This window comes from Phalacrocorax carbo, chromosome 12, assembly GCF_963921805.1.
Source record: "Phalacrocorax carbo chromosome 12, bPhaCar2.1, whole genome shotgun sequence".
NCBI lineage: Eukaryota > Metazoa > Chordata > Aves > Suliformes > Phalacrocoracidae > Phalacrocorax > Phalacrocorax carbo.
This window is the reverse complement of record NC_087524.1, coordinates 19,584,366-19,610,726: the sequence shown is the minus strand read 5'-3', so window position 1 is coordinate 19,610,726 and position 26,361 is coordinate 19,584,366. Positions and strand designations below refer to the sequence as shown.

Here is a 26,361-nt window from a genome sequence, read left to right as displayed (position 1 = left end):
CCTGTTAAAGTATATTTTAAAAGTAGAAGCCAAGGTAAGACACACGGTAAATGGAAGGATGTGGATTAAAAATGGAAGGCGTGGCGGTTTGTAGATGTTTGAGCTGTGTTGAGGAATTACTCTTTAAGGAACACCATTGCTAAGGAGTGTTCACACTTACACGCAAGGTGATAAGCGCATATTACAACTATGTTAAAATGTTTTTAAAACATTGAGTGGATGACAGAAACTTTACTAAATTGAGGAAAATCATATTTGCCAGCAGGAAGAGTCAGGATGCATTTTGAGCAGCGACAAGCCTCTCCTGGCTGTAGCTTTGGCTGTGGTTACTTGAGCTGGAAGGTGAGAGCAAGTTCAGTATTGAACTCTGTCTCTAAACGGCTGCAAATATTTTCTGTTGGTAAAGGTTAATGTCCTCTCAGTCAGCGGAGGGTTATAAAGCATATGTTATAGTCCAGTGGTGTTTTGAAGCTTGTTACATGGATAGGGGTTTGAAATAGATTATTCTGGTTATTTTTGAAGTCTTGCTGGACTACATGTTGTAGTCTTTCTACAGTGGGTTGTTTCTAGATACCCGGTTTGTGATCTTGTGCTAAGCATTGACACTCCATACCCATTCTGCGCGGCTACTGTTTACTTTGGAGTTTGGGCAGAGGGCTTGCGAGGGGGAGGCGTCTTCTCCTGCCTGGTGCTTCTGACGGTAGAGACAGTGACTGGGCAGGGATACAGGCGCGCCACATGCTTATGGGCCTCTCATTTCAGTACGGTTAGATAAGGGAAAATGAGCAGTGAGATTTATTGCTGCAACTTCATTGCATTTCATAAAATAATTATGAAGAAGTATCTAGATAAATTGCCCTTCCGGGGAATTGAAGAGTTGTGTGCAGAGGTAGTGAATGAGCACCCTGAACCCATTGCTGTGGCAGCAGTGCGAGTGGGGCGTAGGAGCCAAGAGCGATGCCTCTGAACCTCAGCCGTCTTCTGATCCTGGGAACTCCCCCAACCACGGCTCTGGCAAAGCTGCCACTCTGTGCAGCATCAAGGCCCTGTGCATGAAGCTGTCAGGAGTGGCTTACCCAGGGAGAAACGTCCTCGGAGCCAGCTGCTCCTACAGCCTCACCTTCCGTAGCATCACAGGAGGTGAAAACACCAAGTCACCTCAGTGGCAAGCAGGAAAAATAAACCCTGCAAAGTCTGAGCGACAAAACGGTATGGTGGAGGGCTGCTGCCAGAGCAGGTTTGTGGCCAGCCTTGTGCTGAAGTGGGTGGTAATGCAGGGAAATAAATAGCATAGGTCAGCGAAGCTGGTAAGGGCAAACCACGTCTAATGGTCACTGATCAGATTACTTGAGCTCCACCTGCAAAATGTTGCATCTTCAAATTATTATATGTGTTAGTATTTTTATTAGATTACTCAATTTATATTTTCATATCCCCTTTCTCAGCCTTGAAGCAGCTGACTGATAAGAAGTCTTGTATTTTTGTAGACTGCTCCCAAACAAGGAGTCTGTCCAGATTTCTGTTTCTGATGATGGACCTAGGGAGCTCCAAGGGGGAATAGTGATTCATTGCAGATAAGTGTCTTGAGTGGTTTTTCAAGTCTAGTTTACATATGAAGATATGAAAGCAAATGATCACAGAGAGGGAGATGCTTCCCACAGGGATGCGGAATGGGGCTGCCCTGTACAGGTCAGGTAGGTATCATAAGGAAGGAGGAGCAAAATTAATTGGCTGTAAGATTTGGTTAAAAGCCTGACCTGTCGCTGAGCGGGAAAGAGAAGAACTTTTTGAGCCCTCAAAAAGGCAGGGAAGCTGCATTTCTTGGACAAGTAGTTGTCTCCAGTGTGAAGGGGACTCCTCTTCATCAGCTGAGAGCTCAGCTAGGAATGCCTTTCACTGTGATTAGCTCAGCTCTGCGTATGCTGTTTAACACTTGATTGCAATTCTTTTTACTGGTATTTTCCACCCTGTGACAGATAAAAATTATGTTAACTGCACGTCAGTTGCAGGCTGGAAAGCTCTTCGTGCGGGCAGGCCCCAAAGAACAGAGGGCATAGTCAGGAGCAAGAGCCTTGATGGTTGCTGAAGGGTGGTTAAAAGAGCGATATTTGCATGTTCTCTTAAGGGTACCACATTGAAATTGTCATAGCTTTTTATGGGCTGAGAGAATTTAGCAGACATAATTGATACACAGTATAAATTCCATGAGCATTTGTTGAGGTTGGTTTATTCTTTGCCCAATGTACCATATAGCAGACAGTTCAGAAATCAACTTCATGTTTTCTTTGCTGTGTTTTCTGTACAGGCTGTAGCATGTAATCACAATGTATACATGTAAAGCAGCTCAATTAACAATCCAGACTGAAACAGCACCAAAGGAAGCTCAGTGTACTCAATAAATCTGATTTAATTTGCACATTGACCTGACAGACCACAGGAGGTCCGTGGAGCCATTCCCAGCTAGTGTGTTACTCCAGGTAAAGTACATCTGCACTGCATTCACTGGCAAAACCACGGACTAATGATTTTTACTGGGATTGTAACTTCTGTACAAAAATACTTGCTTGGAATAAGCAGACGTGTCTTGCTGGTGCCTGCTGATGGTCACAGCACCATTTGCAAGACATGTGATAAAGGTATTAGCAGGAAATACTCACAATGAGTTTGGGAAAGCCTTTGAAAGGCTCACAAGGACCTGGCTGAGCGTTACTTGCATGTGCATATTCTCACCAGCCTCAGTTTGGTAGATGAGTGTGCAGATGTGTATCGTGGGTGGATCTTAAAATTGCAGTCATCAGAACTGCTCGCGTTAGGAGGGTAAATGACTGAAGAACAGACCGTGCGAGAGATGTGCTGAAAACCACCTTGATAAAATATTGACTATCTTGGCCAATATACGCACGATTCACTGATTGCAGGGAATATGCTTTTAAAATACTTTTTAAAAGGTTGAAATATGCTTTTTATAATGGTTTTATCAAAAGCAATATAAAGTATCAAACTCATTCCAGTTGCAATTCATTGACTTTAGTGCCATGGCAATAAAAATGAATTTGGCCTGTCAGAGGAGAACATGTTGTCAGATGCACAAGTGTTGTCATCTTCAATTTACACTTTCCTTTTACCCTGTGTCTATAGTTCTCTATCATTGTTAGGACGTTCATATATCCAGATCATTCTCTGACTGTATTTGCTGACATTTTTTTAGCTTGCTCATAAGTAGTTTCCATAGCTACAAACTTAGTGTTCACAGAGGGGAAAAAAATTTAAAGGTTTCTGATCATTATTGTATTAAACATTTTTTTATATTTCTTCTCCTTGTCTTTCTCATAGCGTTACGCTACAGACCAGTTTAACGAAAATGCCGCACAACTGAATTGCCTGTTATTTTTTAAAAGCAAAGTAGGTACTGAGCTGAATCCTTAAAAAGCAGAAGACCAAAATCATTAAGCCACTGATTTAGAATAAATGTTGCAGTCGTAGGATATATATTAGTGAGGGTTATATATAGCAACTGGCAGATGAGCTTTTGACTTTTGCACCTAAATAAAACCTAAATTCCACTGGGTTTTAGTAAAGATAGCTAATATTTATTCTTTTCTGTCTGCTGTTTCTAGTGTTTTGTAAAAGATGAAATGTTACTTGAGGGGGGAGCAGCGGGTCACATTTGTTATTTTTCCTAGGCAATATTAGTTCCACCCCTCCATTAGAGGGGTGCTGGGCAGCCATGCCCTGCCCCAGTGCAACTGGGTGTGTCCTTAGGCAGGGTTTGGCCAGAGGTGTGTTTGGGAGTGTGGTGGGACCCTCGCTTTCTGCACTACAGCAGCTTTATTTAGTGAAATAGGAGGTTTCTGAGTGCTGTGCCTGGCCGCTGTGACTGCCAGCGCCCTGTCTGGGGGCCTTGCCTTCTGCACTCGCAATCCAATTAGCTGCTCCGGAGCAGATGGAGCGGATTAGTGCCTGGCTTTCCTTCCTCCACCCTCTCCCCCAGTGCAAAGGGTGTCAAGGCCAACAATCGGCTTAAGTGTGGGTCCCATGGCACGATGTAACGCGGTCCCAGCCCTGCCTGTGTGGGGTGACCCTCTGCCCCTTTCTGTGTGACACAGCATCCCTGCGAGACTGCTGCAGTTTAGTTCCCCAGTGTGATGTCTCAGGTAGTTTGGAAGACCTTGGCCTAGCCTCACTTATGCCAGGCGTAAATACATAAATTTCATTTTTTGTTTGCAAAGAGTGTCTGCCATGTGCACCAGCAGCTTGCTCCGCGTTTGAACAGCCAGTGTTGCTGCTGCCAGCAGCGGGGTCAGCGATGGAGGCTCGCGGTCCATCCCTTCCCTCCTGCGGCATTCCCTCCCGGGTGCACTCCAGGCCCTGGGGGTGCATCGCAACCACCGAACACAGGGTGGCCAAGGGAAATGGCCTCTCGTCACATCTTGCACGTGGAAGAAGAGGCAGCCAAGGAGAGGCTGGAGAAGAGTGAGAGTATTGTACTCTTCCCACAGTTCCTGAAAGCGTCATAGTCCCTCGGAGGAGGGTGGTTTAGGCTCTGTAATCTGAGAGATAAGCAGGTTGTCACTGTAAGAAGGAAACCAGCAGGGCTTACCTGAATAGTTGGAGCCAGTGGAGATCCTTGGTAAATACTGATATGAACAGCCAAGGTGGTGTTCTCATGTTTTATTTATATATGTAGATACATATACCCATGAAAATGGGGAGGAAAAACTCTGAAAAATATAATCAGTGTATCAGTCATCATCCATTTGGATCAGGACTTCTGCAGATTCTTCATTGTTTGCCAGAAGTGGCTTGTTTTGGTTATCAAGCAATTTATTATTTCCTAGGTTGTTGTACCAACTTCGCAAGTAAATAAGCAGAAGGAACTTTGTTTAGACAGCAAACACAACGATAAGTAACAATTTAGGATATACTTTTCAATAAAAAGAAGTCAGAAAAAGAATATCAAAACTGAGGTCCTGTTGAAGCGTTTGGCATGTATTTTCCAGATGTGAAGGTGGTATCTCCAGGTGGGTTACCTTCGTGCCGGGAGGCATATCAGGATGCAAGAACCTGATGATGCCCCCTTGACTACCTTGCTCGCCTTCTTAACCCTAACACATTTCCTGACTCTTGTTCTAATACTGCAAATCCCTGAGCGGTTTCAAGCTGCCTCCTACATGCTCTGTTAGTGACTATAGATTATCAGCCTTTTCTTATCATGGTCCAGTCTCTTATTGGAGTCTCTCACTGGTACGCACATAATGAAAAAACCCCAGTAACAGAGTTGTCACACACAGTCATTTGTTGTGTCTCTGCCTTCCTCTGAATGCCTTATCATCATGTTTTAAATGAATATTTGAAAAGTACAGTAGTTCTTGCAAGTGCCTATATTTTGCTTTGCCAATGAAAGAAATCTTGATCACTATGTGTTCTGAAAGACAAAAGAGAGTGTGGACAGTGTGGACAGCAGAGAGCTTATCAGCATCTAGACCATCCTGTTGGGACACTGAAGTAATCGGGAAAGCCGAAATCTAGTTTTAGTTATCCCACCTGGCCAGCATTTCCAATTCCTGTTGATCTCAAGCTTTCCCTGTCTTTGAATTCTTGCTCATGTGTGAACCTGCATAAGAGTGGAAGTTGTTAACAGCTGAAACATTTGGCTTAAGAATCTTAAATTTCCATTTTGTTCTAGTTTGCAGTGGTTGTGGTTCTGTTTCATCTGCAGTCAGGGCTAAAAGGTCCAGAATGCAGAATTGCTGTAATAACACTGATGATTGCACTGTAATGCAATGCCAAGCAACCTGTCATTGTCTGCACTGAAAGTCTTCCCATTATGGTTTGTATTTATTCAGAAAGGGAAGGTGCTCTCTGTACTTGCCGTTCATCCTACAAGCACGCGTTCCTGAGCAGCAGTGTCACATCTCCCGTGCCATGCTCTGGCCAGGGGGCGAGCCTGTGCATCCTCTCACTGGCCTTAAATAAGATACAGAGATCTATCATGGGGACTAGCAGCCTACACTCAGGCTCATGAGCTCTTTTTTACTCCAGTTTTCTGTTTCCCAAGCTTGCATAAGAGACACCAGCAAAAATAATATTTCTAATTTTGGGGGAATTTCTTTCTGGACAAGCAACTTCCAAAATAGGGCAGTGAGTGAAGTCGTGCTTCCATCTAAAATGTGGTAGTTTTGCCATTGGTTTCAGTAGAAGGATGATTTTACCCTCCCCTGCCAAAGCAACCAGCTCCACGTAACTTACTTTTATTGCATTTCTTAAAATTAGATCTACAAAACCAGTGGTTTCTTTAAGCAAGAGAAGCTGTAAATTTCATGCGTTGAATGCCTGTGCATTATTAAAAATAATAGGTTATATTTGTCAAGTGGATAATGAGTAGCTTGCTTTCTCTGTTTTTCAGTATTTTAATGAGTACAGGAAATGTTTGATATTTATTTGCTTTCAGATTTTACCAAGGAGCTCTGGAGATAATTGTCAAATTTCCAAGTGTGTATCAATATTTCATGAAGTGCTGTTTTTCCTCTGTACGTTCAGGAGTTAGGTTATTAGCAGCGGGGCTGTTATTAACAGTTTGAAGACACAAAAAGGAATTCCACTGAACACTTGTAAGTTTGCAATTGAAAATTTCCGAAATAAAATTCTAATAGAGGGCTTAGCGGTAAAATAAATATCAGTAATATTGCTCAGTTTCAAATGTTGCATGTTAAATCTGTTAGAGGATTTCTTGCTTGATCTCAGTTTCTGTGGTTTGTGGGCCTGATCCGGAGAACACTGAGGCGTGCGTGCGTGCGCTTGGCCCCACACCCGGCACGTGCTGCAGCGTGGCGTGTACCTTACAGAGGCAGGATAGCCATCCATGGCCGGCTTTGGGAAAAAAAAGATTTCCACCTTTCTTACTACCGGAAAATTAAATTCTCTTGAATTATTAAAGCTCAAATTGCTTTTAAATATAGTACCGATCAGCACTGATGTTGACTTTTAGTTTTCGGTTCTTTCTGCATTGTCAGCCTGACTTTGAGGTTTAGCCTTGGCTGTGTGTTAAGAACTATTGTTCTGGTTTGGACATTTGCCATTTAAAAGTAGTTTCATTGTGCATATGGTTGAATGTTTCTATTTTCTTCGTTTCCGATATTTCAGTTTTACGTGAAATCATAATATTCATGTTCTCATTCTGATTAGGCAACTTACCACATTTTCGGTTTACTCAGCCTAAAACTGTGATGTGTCAGGCTGGCCTCTGCTCATATTAATGAACAGATAAGCCAGCCTGACTAGCTCACTGCGATGCTCCTAAGAAAAAAAATAACTCAGAAAATGAAAATGATTCATAGATAGGGAGCCACTGTGCTCTGCTGTAGAGAGGGTGCTGTACAAAAAGAGTTGATAAACTGTTCTGGCTTTTTGACCATTATAAATGGCTGGGTTGCCATACATGCCTCGCTAGGCACAGCGGCATGGTAGCTGTGTGAAGAGCAAAAACTGGGGCTTTAAACTTGATGGAACTACACGAAGTCTGGAGAATTAGCATGGAAATCTGAAAGTACACAGAGAGCTGGAAGGTGGCTGGAAAGAGCATCCAGGTCTCCTGAAACAGAAAAAGCACTCCAGAATTAGAGGTTATTAAAGCAGAAAGGGAGAAAATCTGAGGCTTTTGCATCTCCAAGAAAGCAGCAGGAGAGGGCTTCTAGCTGGAAGCAGGTGGGAAGTCATGGGAGTGATGTGGGAGGTCCCAGAACAGGCTGAGCCCCTGGCTGCCCCGGAGGAAAGGACCCCAGGTGAGGGGACGGGATGCGCTACGGCAGCAGGAGGGGGGACATGATGTGACAGCAGCGGAGCAGAGCTGGATATGCAAGACCTGCGGAGCAGGAGGCACAGAAGGCGCTTTTTTGGCTGCTGCACCACAAAAGCACGAATAGTGGCCAAGGAGTGGTGGCTTTTCCCTGGAGAAGGAGGGACGGGGTCCATGGGAAAGGCAGAGCTGGGTGTTTTACAGAGGGGTTTGCAGAAGGTCCTCAGACGTGGCAGAAGACGTCAGAAGTGGCATATCTGTCTATCTATATTTTGCGATACTTTTAAGATTAGTGGCACTGTGGGCTACAATAAACTGAAGGAAGTCACTTGTGAAAGCTAATGGCAATGAGAATGGTGATAGCAGTTGAGGAGGGGAAAGAGAAATGGCAATTGTGAAATATTAACAGGAGTGCATGGTGATAATGAATTTGGTTGTGACTCGATATGATAAAGTTCCAGCCTGTAAACAGAGATATTTGTCAGAGGAAAGGTAGTGCTCAGGGTGAAAACCAGGTGCTTTGTTAAGTAAGAACACCTTGTAAAGGATGTGCAGCTGTGAGAGAAATCCAGAGCAGATCCATTCAACTGTCTTGTTCTTCTAAGGTGGCATGTGGAGAAGAGGGAATTTGGGAAGTTGGTAGTACATATGACTTCTGTAACTTGTACGTAGTTCTGAAACTGAATTTTTGTTTCCTGGTAGATATTTCTTGGTAGTGGATGAGCTTTGCCCTGGGAAATGCAACAGGAAGTCCCATCCTACTGTGGCTTCTGTCCCCGGTATGGCAGTGGGATTGCTCAGGCGGAGGTTGGAGACAACGCGTAGCCACGGTGCTACGTCCCTAGGAGTGATGGCATTAGAGAGAAGAGTGGTGCTGAGAAAAGCGAACCCGACCATTTGCTGCCCATCCATGTGCAGTCATGTGCAGCAGGCAGGCTGGCTGAGGCAGGGAGGGGGGTAGGATCAGCGGAGAGGGAGACTGGTCTTTCGCAGTCATGAAGAAGGCAAGCACATCAGCAGAGACATATGGAAAGCAGATCTCACAGAAGGATTGGGAGAAACAACATTGGCTCCTACAAGGCTCAGTGCTCACGAGGCTTTGCACAGCGCAGATTCGTTTTATGTAGCCAGTTTACAGTACAGGAAGTTGCAGAGCACTTAGTGAGAGCCAAAGGAGATGCTCCAGCATTCTCCCAGGGGACAGTGAGCTGCTTTTGCTCCAGGAAGGAAGAGGCGTCAGATGCCAGTAAGGAAGAGTGCTGCTTTAACTCCTCCTGAAAAGCCTCTCGCACTCCTCCCAGAGCCCTCAGGCCCCAGACCAGCAGCTGGACTTTGCAATGCAATCCCTGTCTTGCTTTTGGTGATTTTATGGTTCTGTCATGGATTGCCAGCACCAGGTGCCAAGAGTACATGGTTCCTCTCCGTGATGCCCCCTGTAATGGGGAGAATCTGGCCATACTCGCACTCCAGGACAGTTTCCTGGGGAATCTCCAATTTCCTTTACTCCCACTCTGGGAAGTTATTAGGCATGCTGAGTTAATATGCCTCTTACCTATTTGTTTGTTTAATCCGTTCATAAGGCACGTAGCCAAGGCACTGCAGTGCTGAACAAGAAGTACGTACTAAGAAATGCCGGCCGGCCCAGGCAGCAGCCAGGCTGCCAGCACCGCTGAGCGTAGGCAAGGCTGGAAACTGCCCCACAGAGTCAACGGGAGCAGCTTTCCTTTGGTGCAAACACATCTGGAGAAGTGGGAGAGGAAGGAGAAGGTAGGAGAGCAGAAGAAAGGGGAAAATACCAGAATCAGCAACAGTAAGCCACCCAAAATACTGCAGCAGGACAGACAGTGCTCTAAACGTAGCCGGTTTCTAGGAAGGTATTCCATGCTTGGGAACAACGTTGCCTTGAACATTCATGAAATGTTTATGTTTTGAATTTTTGTACACTCCTCCTCTCAAGTTGGCATAGTTACATGCTTTGTTTGTTTGCCTCTTGCTTCTGCCCTTCATGGTGTTAGAAATACTCTGACTTGAGTCCATCCAAATACAGCAGTGTCGTGTTTGGTAAGTGGGTCATGAGCCCTTGGGGGTCTGAGCAATGATTTTCATTCAGAATTTGACAAAACAGCAAGTTAAAATTAAAAAAAAAAAAAAAAATTGATTCCCAGATCCAGGATTTCACTCCACATCATTTAAGATTAATTTTCTCGTAAACAGAATGTGTAACCTGTTCTTTGCTGCTTTGTATCAAGCCATGCAGAGCTCCTGCGTGTCAGATCTAAGGTAATTTTGCAGGTTTCCTGGGGTGATGGCCACCTTCCTGCTGCAGAGGTGTTCAGGACAGAGACCCTCCAAGGAGCTGCACCTCTCCCTGTCCAGTTTGGGATGATTCTTTTTTATCTCCTGCATGGAAGAAGATCACAAGTGTGTCCTCTGAGATTTTCTGTTTTGGAGCCACACTCTGAAAACTCAGCTTTCCGGCTGCCATCACTCTCCAGTCACCTGCCTGCACACCACAGCCGTGCCTCTCAGTCTCCCTCCCGTCAGACACCTGTGTTTCATTTCATTCTGGTGGCTGGTTCGAAGCAGAAAAAACACAAAGACCCTGTACTCAGTCACACACGGTGGCAGCCCGCCACAGCGAGGAGCCTGCGCATCCCTGGGAGACCGCAGCTTCATGTTCAATTACAGTAAGAGCATCTCAAGTGCACCCTTGGAAATGGTCCATGACCCATGTTTCTCCTTGGCCAGAGTCTTGTGCTTAGGAGGGGCAACAGTATGTTGGTTTTCTGCTGCAGCCAAGAAGCATTTTCTTGTTTTGCCTTCCTGGTCTCCCCAGACACATGGCACAGCTGCCTCTTCTCCCAGAGCACTGTTTTGGCACTGGCCATTTGAATTTCCATAGCGGGATGCTCAATCATCTCAGCATGACAGGTATCAGCTTCTTTCTGATTGCAGGTGTCAGGTGCTGGTTGGATTGACAGATCTGCATGCGACCAGCACAGGGGAAAGCTGCAGTTTTGCTACCTGTGGTTTTCTACGCTTTTCTGTACAGTTATCCCCTCTGTCAGGATGTACCCTGCGCTGGCTTGAGAGGTGTGCACAGTCTGAAATGTCTCTTGTTTGTTATGCTTTCAGGATGGGATCTGGTCCGCTGTTTAAAAAAGCACACAAACTTCCTGGTTAGTGTTTTCCATTTGCTGTGCGGCTCTAGTTCTGCAACAGCACACTGGCTGTCCATGAGGACAGCCAGGCAGACCTGGCCAGCACACGAGCAGCAAGGTGTGGGTTTCTCAGGCCTCCTTACCCTTGGTCGCACAGCGCTGGATGTCTCTGTACTCTCCCATTGCCCATGGCCAAGCACCAGAGCAGAGGGCTGAGAAGACCACCACTGCCGCTGCATCGAGAGGGATTCTCAGGCACTGCCGAAGCTGGGTTGACTGGTGCTCTGAGAACGTGCCAGTAGTCTCGTGGACCACGTTGTGTGGCTGCAGCCCATTATATGAAAAGCTTAGCTGCAGTAGGGGTGTCCAGGGGATAGAGTGACAGCTCATCAAAACTAGACAACAGTTCTGTATTTGACATCTTAAGGTCAAAACCTGTCAGTTCCTTGATTTTTTACGGTCTCTTAAATCGCCTGGGGAGCGTTTTGAGCCTTGTCAAAATGTATTAATTAAGGCCAAGTCACATTCACAAGCTTGTACTGCTCTGATTCAGCAGCAGGACCACGCTTGATTTTCAGCCTAATAATTACGAGTGGTTTTGGAGGATCTGGGGGGCTGATGGAGCCAGTTTCTGTTTCCTCCAGAGCTGCATGTGCTACAGTTTTTACTTGCTCTTTGCCTTGGCTGTCTGTAGCGTTGTTTTCCTCCTCCTCACAAACGCAGCCAACTTTCTAATTAAGGAAACCACTCTGCAGCCATTGTGACTGTTCATTTGAGTTTCTTTGTCCATACCAATGTTTCCAGCTCCCCTAAAGATTTTAAGTCACTCTTTACTACAGCTGAAGGAGGATAGGAGTTTTGGCTTAGGGCAGGCTTTTCCTTTAACTCTGTTAAGAAGCAGGCGTGCTGCACCAAGCACCGCTGTGTGCAGCACACGCACTTTATCAGAGCTTCAAATCCACCTCTGGCTATGACAAATACTGCTGAGGTTATTTTTCTATTGGATTCTTATATGAAAAAAAAATAGTTATGAGAAATAAATATCACTTTGTGCTGGGCTTTACTGTTTCCTGGGCTTTGAGCCTGAAAGGATTTAAAAGTCATCATGCTCTAAGGGAGAGTTGTAGCAAGAAAGAGGAGGTGGAGGGTTGCTCCAGCCAGCTGTTGTGATTTGGTAAAAGGCTTGTCCTGACCAACAGAAAGGAGTCAGAGAGGCAGCTGGCGCTGGCACGGCTATGCCCAGTGAGATTAAGACCGAATTAGAAACTCATCTTGCAGGGGTTTATAATTTCCTTTATATTGTGACAGTTATAAATGCAAATCTTTATCTTAATTGTTATCCTCTCCTGTATCTTTTGTTAACGGGCATTGTCCTTACTTCATCCTGCACTGGTGACTGTATGGAGAGGATGGAGACACTCACACGCATTATTGCACTGTGCAAAAGTACCGGGTGTGTGAGGAAAGAATATATGCACTTCTTAATGTCTGTGTGCCAGCTCCTCTTGTCAGCCTTGAGCTGGGCGAGAGTCCTGTAGACAATGCCATGGTAATGCATCACAGTTCGGTGCTTTTGATATTTCACAGTGAAGCACAATAACTTTTTTTCTCGTTTCGTTTCTGAAGTACACAAAATTTGGAACATATGCACTGCGTCAGGATTAATTGCTCTTGCCAGTCAACCCAGAGGAAACGCTCAGATCAGGTCTGGTTACTCACCCAGAGGGAACTCTTCGTGTCTGCTACTCTACCTTTGCGACCCTAGCAATGGCAGCACCTTCTGCTTTTCAAATTCGTTGTAGGTTAAAAATAAACCACAAAGACCTAGCCATTCACACCTGGTCCCTGCGGCAGTTTACAGGTCTTTGAGAAAAGCAGCATTTGTTGCAATACTTTCCGAGCATCCTTGCAGTAAAACCGGGTGCATGGAGGGATGGTGATGCACGCATACGACACGGAGGAGGATTGGCCCAGAGCCTGCTCTGCCCCATCAGTCCGGGGTGAACCGGGAAGCCGGGGAGGAGAGCACACCCAGCTGGCGCCTGCGTGATGTAGGTACTGCACTGCATGGCCAGCGTGGGGGAATACACCGACACCCCTGCTGGGCCACGTGGCTCCAGGGAGAGGTGGGCAGCCATGGGGCTGCTCGATTTGCACCCTTTGCCCAGGACTCCTGCATGACTTGGCTTCGCAGTGGAGGGTCGTGGTGGCCCGATGCTCGGCTGCGGTTGGGCTCTCCATCCCAGTAGATCTGCTTTCCATCCTAGATAGGTCCCATATGGAAGGGAGCTCTCTACTAGCCAAAATAAAGACACTCAGCAATCTGCCAGAGCCGGTTAAAGCATGTAGCCTGTTACAGGCAGAAAGAAATATAGTTTGGGGTAGAGGATATAAAATACATTTGCAAGGCATCTGAGCCTGATGCTAAGACACTCTTTCTTTCAACGTTGTTGTTGCCAATAGCTTCTCTTGTGCTCAGACCAAAACTATTTTGGGTGGAACATTTGCTCCCTACTTTCTAGCAAGCCTGGTCACAGGAATGAAGAATGGATTCTTTTCACTGGCCACAGCTGGTTTGAATGATCCCCACACTGAACCCATTGACTCCAGGCGCTCCTTATGTGAATCGCAAGGAAGTAGCAACTGATTTTTTGTTAATGTGCCTGACGGGCAGAAACAGCGAAGCAGTCTCAACTTGGCTGAATGCTTGAATCCAGGCACATGCCGGGGAGGAGTCCTGGTGAGCGCTCTGCACCTAATGCTGGCAGCAAGCCTGGTTCACAAGCTCAGCCTGAAGTAAGGAGGCAGAAGATGACGAGATATTTCTGTCATGGGTATCTGTCCATCATCCTCTCCAACGCTTCCTGTGGGGCTGCTGGAGAGCACAGCAGCATGGCTGTGTTTGGTACACAAGATCCATCACGCTCATTGGATGAGAGCTTGACAAGGAGTCCTTCCAGAATTGTGACCCTTGCCTTACATAAAAAGCAAAACAAAAATCATCTCGAAACCCATCAGTGTCAGCTGGCTAGACTTTGAACAAGGCATTGAGAGGGACCTGCTTCAGTGCACCTCTCTCAAGGTCTGCTTCTTCCAAGGAGCAACAAAATAGCTTGTTTGAGAAAATTCACAAAATCATCTCCAGACCCTGTGCCTGAGATCTGTGTATCTTTTAGGTGATCCCTCTGTTGAGAGCAACTTCTAACAAGTTACTGCAGAAGGATCACCTTTTCCCTTCTGATGGAAGAGGGTACTAGGGAAACAAATGAGTACAGAATTTGGCTGCTTGCAGAGGGGTCAACAGGTCAAGGAAGGTGACCCATTTGTCGGGCTGAGAACCAGGGAGAGGTGTGGGAAAACTCTTGCTGAAAGTAATGCCACTAAATGGAAAGGGGTTTGAGGGTAATTACGAAGCCACCTCCATATTCTTAAGTACTCTTTAAGAAAGTCGGCTGGCCATGTGCTATAGATTTTTTCACAGTATTGGGTTTTTCCTTGTACTGTATTAATTAGAGGAGTAGATTACACTGAGTATTGTACAGTTTACCTCTTGGGTATTTGTGGAATGAACCATGAAAACAGACATATTTGTGTGTGAGACTGTAAAATGCTCGTTTAGCCGGGTTTCTTGATGAGTACCATGTCTGACTTCACCTCTTTGCCACATAGACTGTGCCTCTTCATTACAGCCAGTGGGGTGGTTTCATGTCAGTGGCAGCTAATGTGCAAGGGCCTTGGGCATCCCCTAGGACACAGGCACTACGTAAGATCATTGTTGCAGCAGGACCCTTCTTTTTCATGATTCCAGGGAGTTTTCTTAGTCCACTCAGTTCATTTGATATGTTTTGTAATTTGTATGATGTAATCAAATGTACAGATTTGTAGGCAAGGGTGTGATGCATCAGCATCCATCTTTGCCAAGTGCTTTCTACTGCAAGGCAGGGAACTTTGTCAACTTTCTGAAACCTCAGTGCAGGACTCTCCCTTTTTCCCCCCTCGCTTACCTCCTTCCCAAGAAAGAAATTAGATCTGATTAGTTCATTTTGCCGTATCTCGCTCTTCCGGTGGGTTTGTGGCACAATTTAAAATGTAAAAAAATCAATTAATTGGTAATAACCATAGGGTATATAACTACAGCTTTTAGGGTGATAGGTGATGGGTTTTGTTGAACCGATAAAATATATAAAACCATTAGAGGAAAGCGGCTTACTGCAGTGGTATCGTTCAGTGTGATTTACAGTTTTATAACTGTAGACCATTTGAAATATTTTTCACTATCTTCAGTATACATTATTAGATAAACCCATAGCCTGTGCTTACCTACATCAGCAGTAACTTTCTTCTCTGTGATAGCGAAGAGACATAAAAATGAATGTGTTTTCAGCCCATTATCGTTTAACGTGGTTTCAAGAACAGTCGGTTTCTCTACAGCTTTGGATTTGATTCGTCACTTAATGCACTGAGGATGTCTGTACGAGATGCCTCCCAGCAGCTGCAGGAGTTGCAGTGCAGCTATCCTGTGCATGCATAAGAAGATAAGACACCTTAAATAAGAAGATTATTGACCAAAATGTCAGCTCACGAAAAGCAGAGAGAAAATACAGATCTTAGCAGGACTGCTTTGTTCCAACATCCTGATCTCTCTCCTTTAGCTCTTGTTGCACTGCTGAGTTTGCCCCTGTGAGAAAAGCTATGCGTCAGAGCGGGGGGAGGCAAGGGCAGGGCTCCTCCAAGCTTAGATGAAGTCCTTTGTGTCCCACGCTGTGACCAAATGAGTGTGGTAAACTTCTGGGGCTGCTGGGACACAGCCTGGAGCTGGGACAAGTCCTGGGACAAGCCAAGGCTGCAGCACTACCACCCCATCCCAAGGCAGTGGGGGCGGTAGGAAGGAGGCACCCATAGTGCTCCAGGGTGGTGGTTGGAGACCTCTGTGGGGCCCCGCATGGTTCAGGGGGAGGTGGGTGTTGAACTGCCATAGAACAGGAATAGCTTTTCGTTCTTGGAATCAAAAAACAGGAATCTGCCAGTGTGTTATCTAGATTAATGAAGATGAAATGTGCTGTATAAATACATCAGAAGCATGATTGTGCCGTTATCCCTTGGGCTACTCTGGCTTACAAGGAGAAAAGGTTGATTTGTATTTGTAGATGATTTTGCTTGCTCTGCCAACGTTCATTTTTGTTTTATTACGAAACCCAGGAAGCGTGCATTTCTTTTGTTCAAAGATGTAGCAGATTAGCAAAGATTTTTCTAGATTTTCATAGCTAAAATATCTCTGTTTTAAGATAATTTTTTCATCTATCATTACTTGTGAGGGGTTTTGAACACCGATGATAAATTAGGGGGGTTGTAAGCTCTGTTATTCAAGGAACTGTGCGGTATTTGCACACTAAACATGGGTTCCGTAAACCAGAAGACACTTTTGTACGGCTGACTGGGCTGAGTGCCCTCTGGCTGGTGCAGGAGAGGTGGGGATGAAGTGGCTACGAGAGTAGGATTTGCAAAACGATGAGAGTTTAGCCTAGCCTTGACTTGAGGCCACCCTGGACATGCAGGAAAACCCTGTGCGGAAACCCTCAATGGGGCAATCGTCACTCGTGCTGACAGATGCGATGTCTCAGGGCAAATAGGTACTTTTGGCACAAAAGTTAGTGATGGTGTTTAGTAGGCAATGCTTGGTCCGCTCTCTTAATTTAAGATATGAAATGTGTGGCTGAGGATTGTCACTAATCAGAGGAGAACGTTTTTAGGATCAGGGATGAGAAAAAACACTAGGTGTGTACTTGCCCATTCCTGGTGTGTGTTGCTTATCCAGGGCCCAAGAACAGCCTGGCTGAAAAGCTCTGGAGGAGTTTGTTTCAGTCTCCAAAAGCCTTGAGAGGATCAGTGAGGCAAGGTGTGGTGGCCAGAGGCACTGCAGCGTCTGCTCCAGTCCTTACTTGGAGCTTCCTTCTGCTGGAACAACAGAAATTATGTCTCCAACGTTATTTAAGATCTTTTTGGGTGAGTTTTGGGTTGTTCCAGCCACGTTCAGGTCCAGCAGCTGTCGAGGTGGTGATGTATTGGGAGGAGGAGGTGTGTGGAGGCCGGGCTGAGGTCCCCGGTGCTGCCCACAGGTGGGTGCCTGCAGCCCCCAGACCTCCAGCCCGTGTTCTGCAGCAAGGCAGGAATGCTAGTGGCCAGGCAAAGCCTGATAAAGGGGAAAAATAGAGAACATGAAAGTTCATCATTAAACTTTTTCTGCTATCTTTATTCAGCCAGGAAAACTCAAGCTAGGCAAGGTTTGCGGGGAGAGATAATATCTTGTATGAGACCAACTTGTATAGTCAGAAAAACACACGTGCTTTTGGGACCACGTGCTTTTCTTCAGATCTCCACAACTGCACATTACATTAAAAATAAAATTCATTTAATTTTCAAAAGGCTTAACGGATATTTGAAGGAACTGAATTTAAAAGTAAGTCACAAGAAATAGCTAATTTGGTTTAATTTGATGTGGACATTTTAAGAACTATTTAATACCCATGAATTACAGAAGATTTTTTTCTGGCTTGAAGTTTATTAGTAGAAACCTGACATCTGTATACATGGAGTCAAAATTTCTACATGCAATCTCAAAAGTGTGTTCTTTTGTGCATCTGAGAAGCCTTCGTAAGTGTATGGACATGCTCTTATTTCTTTCTGAGCTACTTCCAATGCCCTTTTGCAACTTCAAGATGCTCTCGGCATACAGCAGTTATTAATGAGCGGCTGGTAAGGCTCGACAAGGGTGCAAAGTCAGAAGGTTTACAAAGGTTGAGTTTATAATACAGAGTTCTCTGCCCAGGCTACCACATTTTCCCTCAGTCTAAAAAAAATGTGATTAAATTATAATATTCTAAGATTTGGGAGTTTGTTACTAATCAGTGTACTGTTATTAATCAGCGTGGTTTCTGTGTTACAGGAGATAGGATGCTGTTATTAATAACATTTCCAGTGAGAGGTTTAGTACTTTCATTCTGACCTCATGAAATCTTCAGCTTACAATCCAGTTGTGTGTGGAGATTTTCCTTTTTTCTTTTTGGAGTGCTTTTTTTGATAGCCTTCTATATCATCCAACACATCAATTTAAAATTCCCTCAATCCAGCTTAGTCTCAGCTGTATTGATGCATGGCTTGAGGGCAAAAATAGCTGAAAAGGACTGTATTGTGTGGCATCTCTAAAATCATTTTTCAGAGAAGTTGGATAAAGAGATTGAGGTTTCTTGGGGGGGGGGGGCTTATGGGTTGGATTTTTTCCCAGCTGACTGAGCAGCCTTGCAGGTGACTCAGAAGAAGACGTCAGGGTAGGAGATGCTGCTGGGCCCCGCGTCACCCCATTCCCATCATCCCCTTTGGCAAAGTACACTCCTCTGGGAAGGTGGCTGCAAGCACAGTGTGGGATCCTTCTTCATTTTACTGGTATATCTGGGGAGACAATGGTATTAAAAATAATCAAATACCTTAGTTAAGGAGCATGTGTCAAAGCAGGAGTGAATTTCTTTGGCATACTTTTGCTAGGACATTACCTATAGAGCTCTGTACTCTCAATGCAGTCACAACCAGTAAATCCTGCCCAAGGTAGGACCAGTCTTTTCCAATATGTAGTAAAAAAAAAAAAAAAGCTAAAAAACCCCAGAAAATATTGGGGTTCTGTAAGATTCAGAAAGTATAAGCCAAGGGGAAGGTTGGAATGAGCTGGTTGTTCATCCAGCTCTGCCGTTGCCCTCAGGGCCGTCCCACACAGAGCTGCTGGGCTGGGGTGTCCAGGGGACGATGCTCCTGGATAAGCTGCTTCCCTTACCCTCCGTAGCTGGGAAGAACCACGAGGCGAACAGCCTCCCTCCATAAACCATTCCTCCGAAGGATAAAATCATTTCTCATGTACATCTTTCCTGTGCTGTGCAGTGCAATAATCTTCTTCATCTCCCGTGACAGTGCGCCTTCTCGCCTGGCAAATATTTGATAATGCGCCTTGAGGGGATATCAGCCCGATCCAAGAAAGTACTTCTGTTAAGGACAGCATGTGCTGAGCTGAGGTATCCACTTAAGGGTTGTCCTCCACCATGGTGGGTTTTCTGGCGGCCTCAGTGACTTCCTTGGGTGCAAGCGGAAGGGTCAGGAGCTGGGGAGCTCAGGGAAGGGCACCCTGCCTGCGGGCAACCTCCCACCCGGGCTGGGGCCACACTCGGGGCCGCAGGAGTAGTGGAGTGCATGTTTCCTTTGCTAACCCATGGGGAGCAGGTGGGTTTTGGTGGTCGCTGCCAAACCTGAAGTTTCGTTTGCTGTGTTTTTATGGTTCTGGGCTGTTTTAAATGTCAACAGGAATTCAACATGTGCCCTTCTTTTTTCAGTGTGACTGCGATAAAATCCTATGGTCTACTTATAAAGCATTAGTTGTAAAAGTAAACCAACTTTAATAGCAAGTAGGCTGTAGTTAAGTGCTTTTGAATGTTAGTATTTAGGGTTTTTTTTCTCTTGCTTAGTTATGATCCAGTGCTGCGAGGAAGTGAGGGTGTTTATCTTAGAAAAATGAGTGGGATTTGCAGGTATTCAGCACCTCCCAGGGTTATTCCCTCACTCATATATTTCCATTTTGCCATCCTTTCTGCACTAAGCCGAATTGGTCTCAAATTCCTCAAAGAGCGACGGGAGAGCACGGAGGGCTCTGGATACAAACTGGCATGGGGAAAGAAACGGGAAAAAAGTGAAGCAAAACTGGCATGACAAAAGCAGGAGCCCAGTACGGGCTGTGAATGCGCAGCAGAACAGCTGGAACCGCGGCGGTGGTCAGGCTTCCTCTCCACAGTGAGGTTTCCTTCATTTGATCTTCGCTGTGGAAGAGAGGTGGGGATCTGACAGTGGGGATGCAGATGGAGCAGCAATAGGAAGGGAGAAAGTTATCAGAGGTCCAGCACCCTAGGCAGAAATGTTTCACTTTCGTTGGTCGAAGAGTGGCTGCTTTCGGTCTCCAGAAGGGATGACCTTGCAACAGGGTCACTGAACAGACGGTTCCAGCTGGGCTTGTGCGCTTGGCAAATGCCCAGGAGCTATTTTAATAGGTCTTACAAGGGATGAAGCCTTGGCAAGACCTGTGGGTTTGGGAGTGAGCTCACCATCTATATTCCTTTAGTAGCTAGCTAGCGTCACTCAAGCTGTGGAAGAGCCCCCGAGAGCACGCACAGCGTGTCTCACAGGGCTCAGGGACAGCCCTCGTGCTTCTCTTTCTGCTGCTGTGCGTCACTGTGAAAGGCATCGCTTGCTGCCCATGGCTTGAAAGTTCTGCGCCATTTATCACTTTGAATGAAGACGCTGGAGATGTCCAGGTGGGCTTAAAGGTTTGATACCATCCCTCACCCCAGGCCAGGGCTTTGGGTGCTCCCTGGGTGGTCACAGCTCCCACTGCAGCCAGCGGCCCATCTGCAGCATTTGCAGGAGGAACCAAGGCAGCTGCCAGCCCTTTTTGGCAATTTGCACTTGGCCAAAGGTTGCTTTGGGGTGGCTCTTAAACTCAAGCTGGGCTCTCACCGTAGGCTCCCCCATTGTCCTTGTGGAAAGTGTGTTAGGTAAAGCCTGAACTGGATCCTCAGTGGGTTGCTCTCCCTTCTTGCTGCAAACAAATGACTTGAGATGACAACAGGTGGATGTGGAGAGGAGGATTTATCTTCCCGAAGACTGCCCAGGCTCCCACCCTGGCAAAGCGGTCCTGTCTCGCTAGTTTGCTCATCTGTGCAGAAGGAGCATCACTGTACAGGGAACGCTGTAAGCCAACAGTGAAGAGCAACCGGTCTCCTCCCCAGCACAGAAACTCCTCTGACACCATCTTGGCCCTCCCCTGAGATCTACAGAAAACCTCCAGCAGATCTCAGAAATGCCAGCAGGAAAGCAGAGCAGCATATAGAAAGCTCTATGTATATCTCACTTAAAAGATTGGAGGACTTTCTGTCCAGCATCATGGGAAGGACTAATGTCAGTGGTTAACGCCAGCATAATTTAATTCCTGCAAGTATCTCACAATGAGGCGTTTTCTTTGTTTTCCACTCAGAATCACTCATTACCAGTGTGCAAACGCAAGTTTAAGAGGTGCCGGTGGCACACAGACAGCTAGCGTGCTTGAACACTTCTCACGTCGCAAAAGCTGAATCCAAGTGCTTGCTTTGATGGATTGCCTTTTTTTTTTTTTAATTCAAGGGAAATTTCCAGTCTAAACCATACAGCTGTCAGTTGTCAGTTTTCAGCACTGGGCTTGGTAATGGAGCACGTTCAAGGGGAGTTTATTGGGGTTTTTGCTACCTTCTCCATACTGTTTTTAATAGGAGCTGCAAAGCTCAGCCCGGGGCAGCAGGATGGTTTGAGAGTCTGTATGGTGTCAGAATCATAGAATCATTTGGGTTGGAAGAGACCTTTAAAGGTTATCTAGTCCAACCCCCCTGCAGTGAGCAGGGACAACATCCCATCAACACAAACCCTAACTGGACTTTTTCCCTTTTTTTCCCATCCCTCTCTTAAAAAAAAAAAAGAATACAAGAAACTGAGCTGCTCTGAGCAAGCATTTGTTCTTCCAGGTGCTTCTTTTAGGTTTCTTAGTAGCATCCCTCACCACCCCTATGGCCTCTCCCATCTGCGCTGCCATCTCTTGCGGGCCCTGGCAGCTCCCACTGCCTCCCCCGGGGTCACCATCCCACCCGTTCCCTGCTCCACACTCCTGCTTCTCAGGATCCCTGGCCAGCCCCTGGCGCCAGCGCATCCCTAGGCACCCCAGCCTGCCATCGCCTTGTGTGGCCATTAGGAGTTTCACCCTAAGACCTTGCTTAGCTCCTCTTGAAGCTGCTTGTGTTAACCCACGTGTAAGCCAGGGTGGAAAGTCACAGGTTGGTGTTCATAGACAAAGATTTACCTCCCTGGCAGCCTGGGAATAATCAAATCATGGACAATTTGCTATGGAAGGTATACAGCAGAGGCTACATATTACTATTAAATTACTTTTTTATTGTAGTACACCAGTTTATATACTTGCAGCTGTATCTAGAGTGCTCCTGGACGAGATTTAGTTCAGTCCAGAGATTACTTTGTAGTAGAGTGCTCCAGAGTTTTGCAAAACTTGTGCTTCGCTTTCCTGCCCCGAGCCGGTATCCCCATTGCATCGGCGGTGGGTTACATGTATGTGTGCTTTAATGGGGTATGCAAAAGAAGGTGAAGAGGTGCATCTGTTTCTGGTATGTGTATCTACAGAAATTCAAATAAGAGTAAGAAAACACCACATATATATACCCCCCATATATTTACTGAGCATTTCTTTGTGGTTGCTGTCTGCTTCTGTAGTTCAGCTGGGGACTGTAATCAAGGTGTTCGTATCAGGTAGTAAGGATATAATTTTATATGGGAATTTCCTATGGATTTTTAAAAACACATTCTTAAAGGAAGTCCTGAAAAGTTATCCAAAAAGGGACCTGGCAAAAAGCCAGCCCTTATGTGCTGACGAGAGGAAATGCACTGGAGAGGTCAGGAGTTTGCACAGGCTCTTCCCAATGGCAGGTACAAGTTGTTTCCTTTCCAGCAGGGACCCTGCCCCTCAAGGGGAATGATGGGCTTTGCTGCCGCTTTGGCCATCTTTCTGGAGCTTGGGAGTTTCTCTGAAGCGTTATTTCCCTCACGGGAGGGGACTGCCATGAACCTATGGGTTTTTGCACCGGGCTGGAAGTCACCTCCACTTTGCCATCATCCCCCTGCCCCGCAGCAAGCCTGGCTGCGAGCGTGGAGCCCATCAGCTCCAGCTGCGCTATGGACATCAGTTCCGACAGCCAGGTCTCCTCCGAATGAGAAGATTTTGCAGTCTGTTCCTGGTAGGATCCTGGCAGTGTCAAAGATGCTTTGCTTTGAAAAAAAAAAGCACCATGATTATTTATAAAAAAGAGATTTGATGTCACTTTCTAAACTGGCTGTGTATTTGTGTGGCTTCTGTCTGTACAGTACGAAGCGCCTCCAGAGTATTTACAGTTAGAAATAACCCTAAATATCTGTTATACCCTGACTGTGAGATAAAGACTGTGTCTTATTTAATTTTTTTATATGCATTTATTATGGGAAGCATTTATTAACAGAGAAAGTTAAAAGTGAAAGAGCATCACTTGTGAGTACGCTGTGGTAGAGGAGGGCAGTCCTCTCGGTCCTGCAGCATCTGCAGTGCTTTCCAAAAAGATCCCCATCCTCACAGAAACCTTCCTTCAGCACTTGTTCTATGGCACCTCTGCAACTCGCTTACGCCTTTCTGCTTGCAAGTGATGTCGCTGAAGTTTGAAACCACCATACCATGTGCAATCTATGACCCACAGAGATGGCTACCCAGAGGTTTCCCCTCCATGCAGCCCTGAAACAGGATCAGTGCCAGGTTACAGACCGTGGAGAGGCTGCCAAGGCATGGGGACCCCTGAGCCACCTCAGAAAGGCACTGCGGGACCCCAGCCTTTTGGCTTGTGTAGCGGGAGTGATGGCTGGGACAGTAAATCTGTGGAAAATTTGAGGCGCTTAAGCAATGGCAGTGTAAGTTCAAGAGAAAGCTGTGCCTAAATCCCCGTGTCTTGTACTCAGAGACTGGATTTTAAGGAGGCTGACAGATCTTCTGATCTTTATATTGCAAGTCAGTACCAGCTTTGGGTAATAAACCTTTGTTCTCCTTATTCTTGACCTCATCTTCAGATTCAAGGACTCTCCTGGGCATCCGGAAGCATCCGGCAGGGTCAGCGGGACCCTTGCCTGGTGGAGGACTGCGTGTGCAGATGAATTGCTGCCGATTTCTGGGTGTTTCCCTTGGCCTGGCTCTGGGTGGTTCAGATCCCCTGAGTTTGTGGAGGGGAGGGGGTCATGCTGTTTGAAACTCTGCTGGAAGACAACAGGTCTGTGCGGGCTAACCTTGCTGCTGATACATTTCCCCGTGTACCGCATCTGGCCCAGGTAAGGCACAGTAGCCCCTACTGCCGGTGCACGCACAGTGCTCTGGTTCGGTTTTGGCTTCCACGGCTGAAGATCAGTTTGGTGGATCCAAGGTATTTTGCACAAAGCCACCTAGATCCCTTGTTAACTAACTTGTACCCTCTTTAGCCAAGGAATGACAAATAGTAAGATGCAGCACTAACAGTATTAAACTGGGAGTGAGATGCAGATTTTTTTCCTTATTTCTTGGATGAGGATTGTCTCTAGCTGTTGCTGCTGCTGGCTGTGATGATGGTAACTGGAAAGAGAAAAGAACAACTGCTCCAAGCCGTGAGCCACTGCACACGCTGGGGACAGGGCATTGCACAGGTACAACCTGCCTTCCTTCTCCGTGTCCCACAGCAGCACTTCCCTGCACTCTGCAGGAGTCTGGGACTGGGATGATGATGATACGGGGCTGCTTTTACCTATTTGGGATGAACTGGGCAGGACCAGGAGATGGGGTTTCTCCAGGAAAATGTGAATCCTTCCAGCAAGCGAGTGTCATTTCTGATGCTGAAACCCCGTTGATTTACACATCAAGAAAGAATTTGGCCCTTCGTTTCTGGGTGCTAGATGAGACCAACACAGCCTCGCTTTCCCCCACTGCTTTGTGTTTGTTTTCGTGGTGCTGCCACTGCTGCCAAAGGCTATCAGCCTGTTTCTGGAGCCTCGTTCAGTATAGTCCGCATGGAAAGGCATGTTTCATTTCTGAGTTTAAAAAAACCCAACACACACAAAAAAAAAACCCAAACAAACATAAAACGCAGCATGGCACAGATTAAATCCATTTGAGACGACTCGAAAAAAACGCCGTATGTGCAAGTCAATAGGAGGAGGGGAGTGGAAGGGGGAAAAAGCAACTGTGACATATACAAACCCTTTAGTGTGCATAGCATAAGATTTTTTGGCTGGCACTCACATGATTTTATTCAAGGGCTGGGAAAGAACTACGATTAGTTAAAAGCTTCGGCAAAGTCTGGAGGGAGTGCTCTGAAGAGTTGGGAGCCGCGCAGAGGTGACTGTAACTCCTCTCGCAATTTCAGACTATTCTTCTGTGGCTCAGGACAAAAGCCTTTTCTTTTCCCTCCGTGTTCAAAGAGACATTTGTCTTGAGATGTTGCAGCTGTGGGCCGCGGGATTGCTTGTTTGAAGATACCCCCTCGTAGACGAAAGGAGAGGCAACGCACTGAAAAGTGGTAGTATTTTATCGTGTGTGGGTTCCCCCCCCTCCTCTTCCCTCCCTCCTCCTCCACTGCCATGTGTGGTTTTTAATAAGAAGAAGAATGTGGAGGCAACATTTTCCAGGCAAGGGGAAATTTCCTGTTTCTTTTCTGTTTGTTTAATAAAGTGTGTAGTTGACTGTAAAACTGTAGCTACTTTGTTGTGAACGGGTAATTCAGGCGAGTGTCAGGATCGCTTCTTGATGCACTTTTATATACTGCAAGTGAACGCGTTTAAAGCCTTTTTTCTTTTTTTCTTTTTTTTTTTTTTAATGCTGTGTGGCGTAGGCAACTGAGATTAGTAAGAATTAGGCAAATGGCTTCTGCTTTTGTTTCTGTGAGATAGTACCAGCCGTCTTGCGGTCACACAAAGGCTGCCATTTAGCAGGGAGCGCTCCCTAATTCTCTTGGCAGGGGTACCATTGGGATCGGATACAAGTGGGTGGCAAAGGGGAGGAGCGGCAGGAGAGGACAAGCAGGCTTTGTGTATTAAAAATGAAACAAAAGCACTTTATACGCAGGGCTGCGTGCAACAAGCAGCGCTGCCTGTGAGCCGGGGTGGAGTTTTGAGTTCTCACTGTGACTGCAAAACCTTTCTTTTTTTTCCTTTTTTTTCCTTTCCATAAATCCTTCCTCGTCTCCCTCTTCCTTACCAAGCTCTCCCTGCAATGGGCAAGGGTCTGTGGGCAGCTGAAAACGCCTGGAAAAATACGTATCGAACAATATTTGCCACAACTTTGCAAGAGCGGCTGGGGCTTTATCGGCAAAAATCAGCTTCAGATGGCGGGGGAGCCACCAAATTTGTGAGGCTGTTGGGAGGGAGAGTCGATCCCACCCCAGCCCCACGGAGAGCTGGTCTGCTGCCTCCTGCCCACGCCACCCTGGCTTGCTCTGCTGCCTCCTGCCCGCGCGCGGGGCAGCAGCAACGGGCTTGATTTACGCAGCATCAAACCCCTCGGCAGAGAGAGCCCGGTGGTTTTGCAACGCGTGGCAAAGCGAAAGGGTTAATGGCTGAGATGTTTTATCAGAATTTAGGGGGGGAGTGTCTGGCTGTTTAATTACTTTCTGATCCGTGGCATACCTCGTTCTTAATGAAGCAGTCGCACGCAGAACAAACGTGCCGTATGAGCTTGGGTAAAAAGAAAAGCGTACCGAGTTTAGCATGGTTTTGTCAGCCCAAATGTTGTGGTTTGAA

The 26,361-nt window shown here is 46.2% G+C and overlaps 1 protein-coding gene across 5 annotated transcripts in view; it reads left to right on the top strand.

Moving 5' to 3' along the window:
• CTBP2 (C-terminal binding protein 2) overlaps nt 1–26,361 on the top strand; it is a 145,112-nt gene that overhangs the window by 101,238 nt on the left and 17,513 nt on the right. The window contains exon 1 of one of the 5 annotated variants that reach the window (XM_064464365.1): nt 10,455–10,482. The exons of 2 other annotated variants lie outside the window; for them this stretch is intronic. In XM_064464365.1, coding sequence (XP_064320435.1) covers nt 10,470–10,482 — 13 coding nt within the window. In that variant the 5' untranslated portion in view covers nt 10,455–10,469. Of the gene's footprint in view, nt 1–10,454; nt 10,483–24,934; nt 25,143–25,167; nt 25,252–26,361 lie in introns of those variants that run through there. 2 more of the 5 variants (XM_064464366.1, XM_064464364.1) reach the window with 2 other exon arrangements.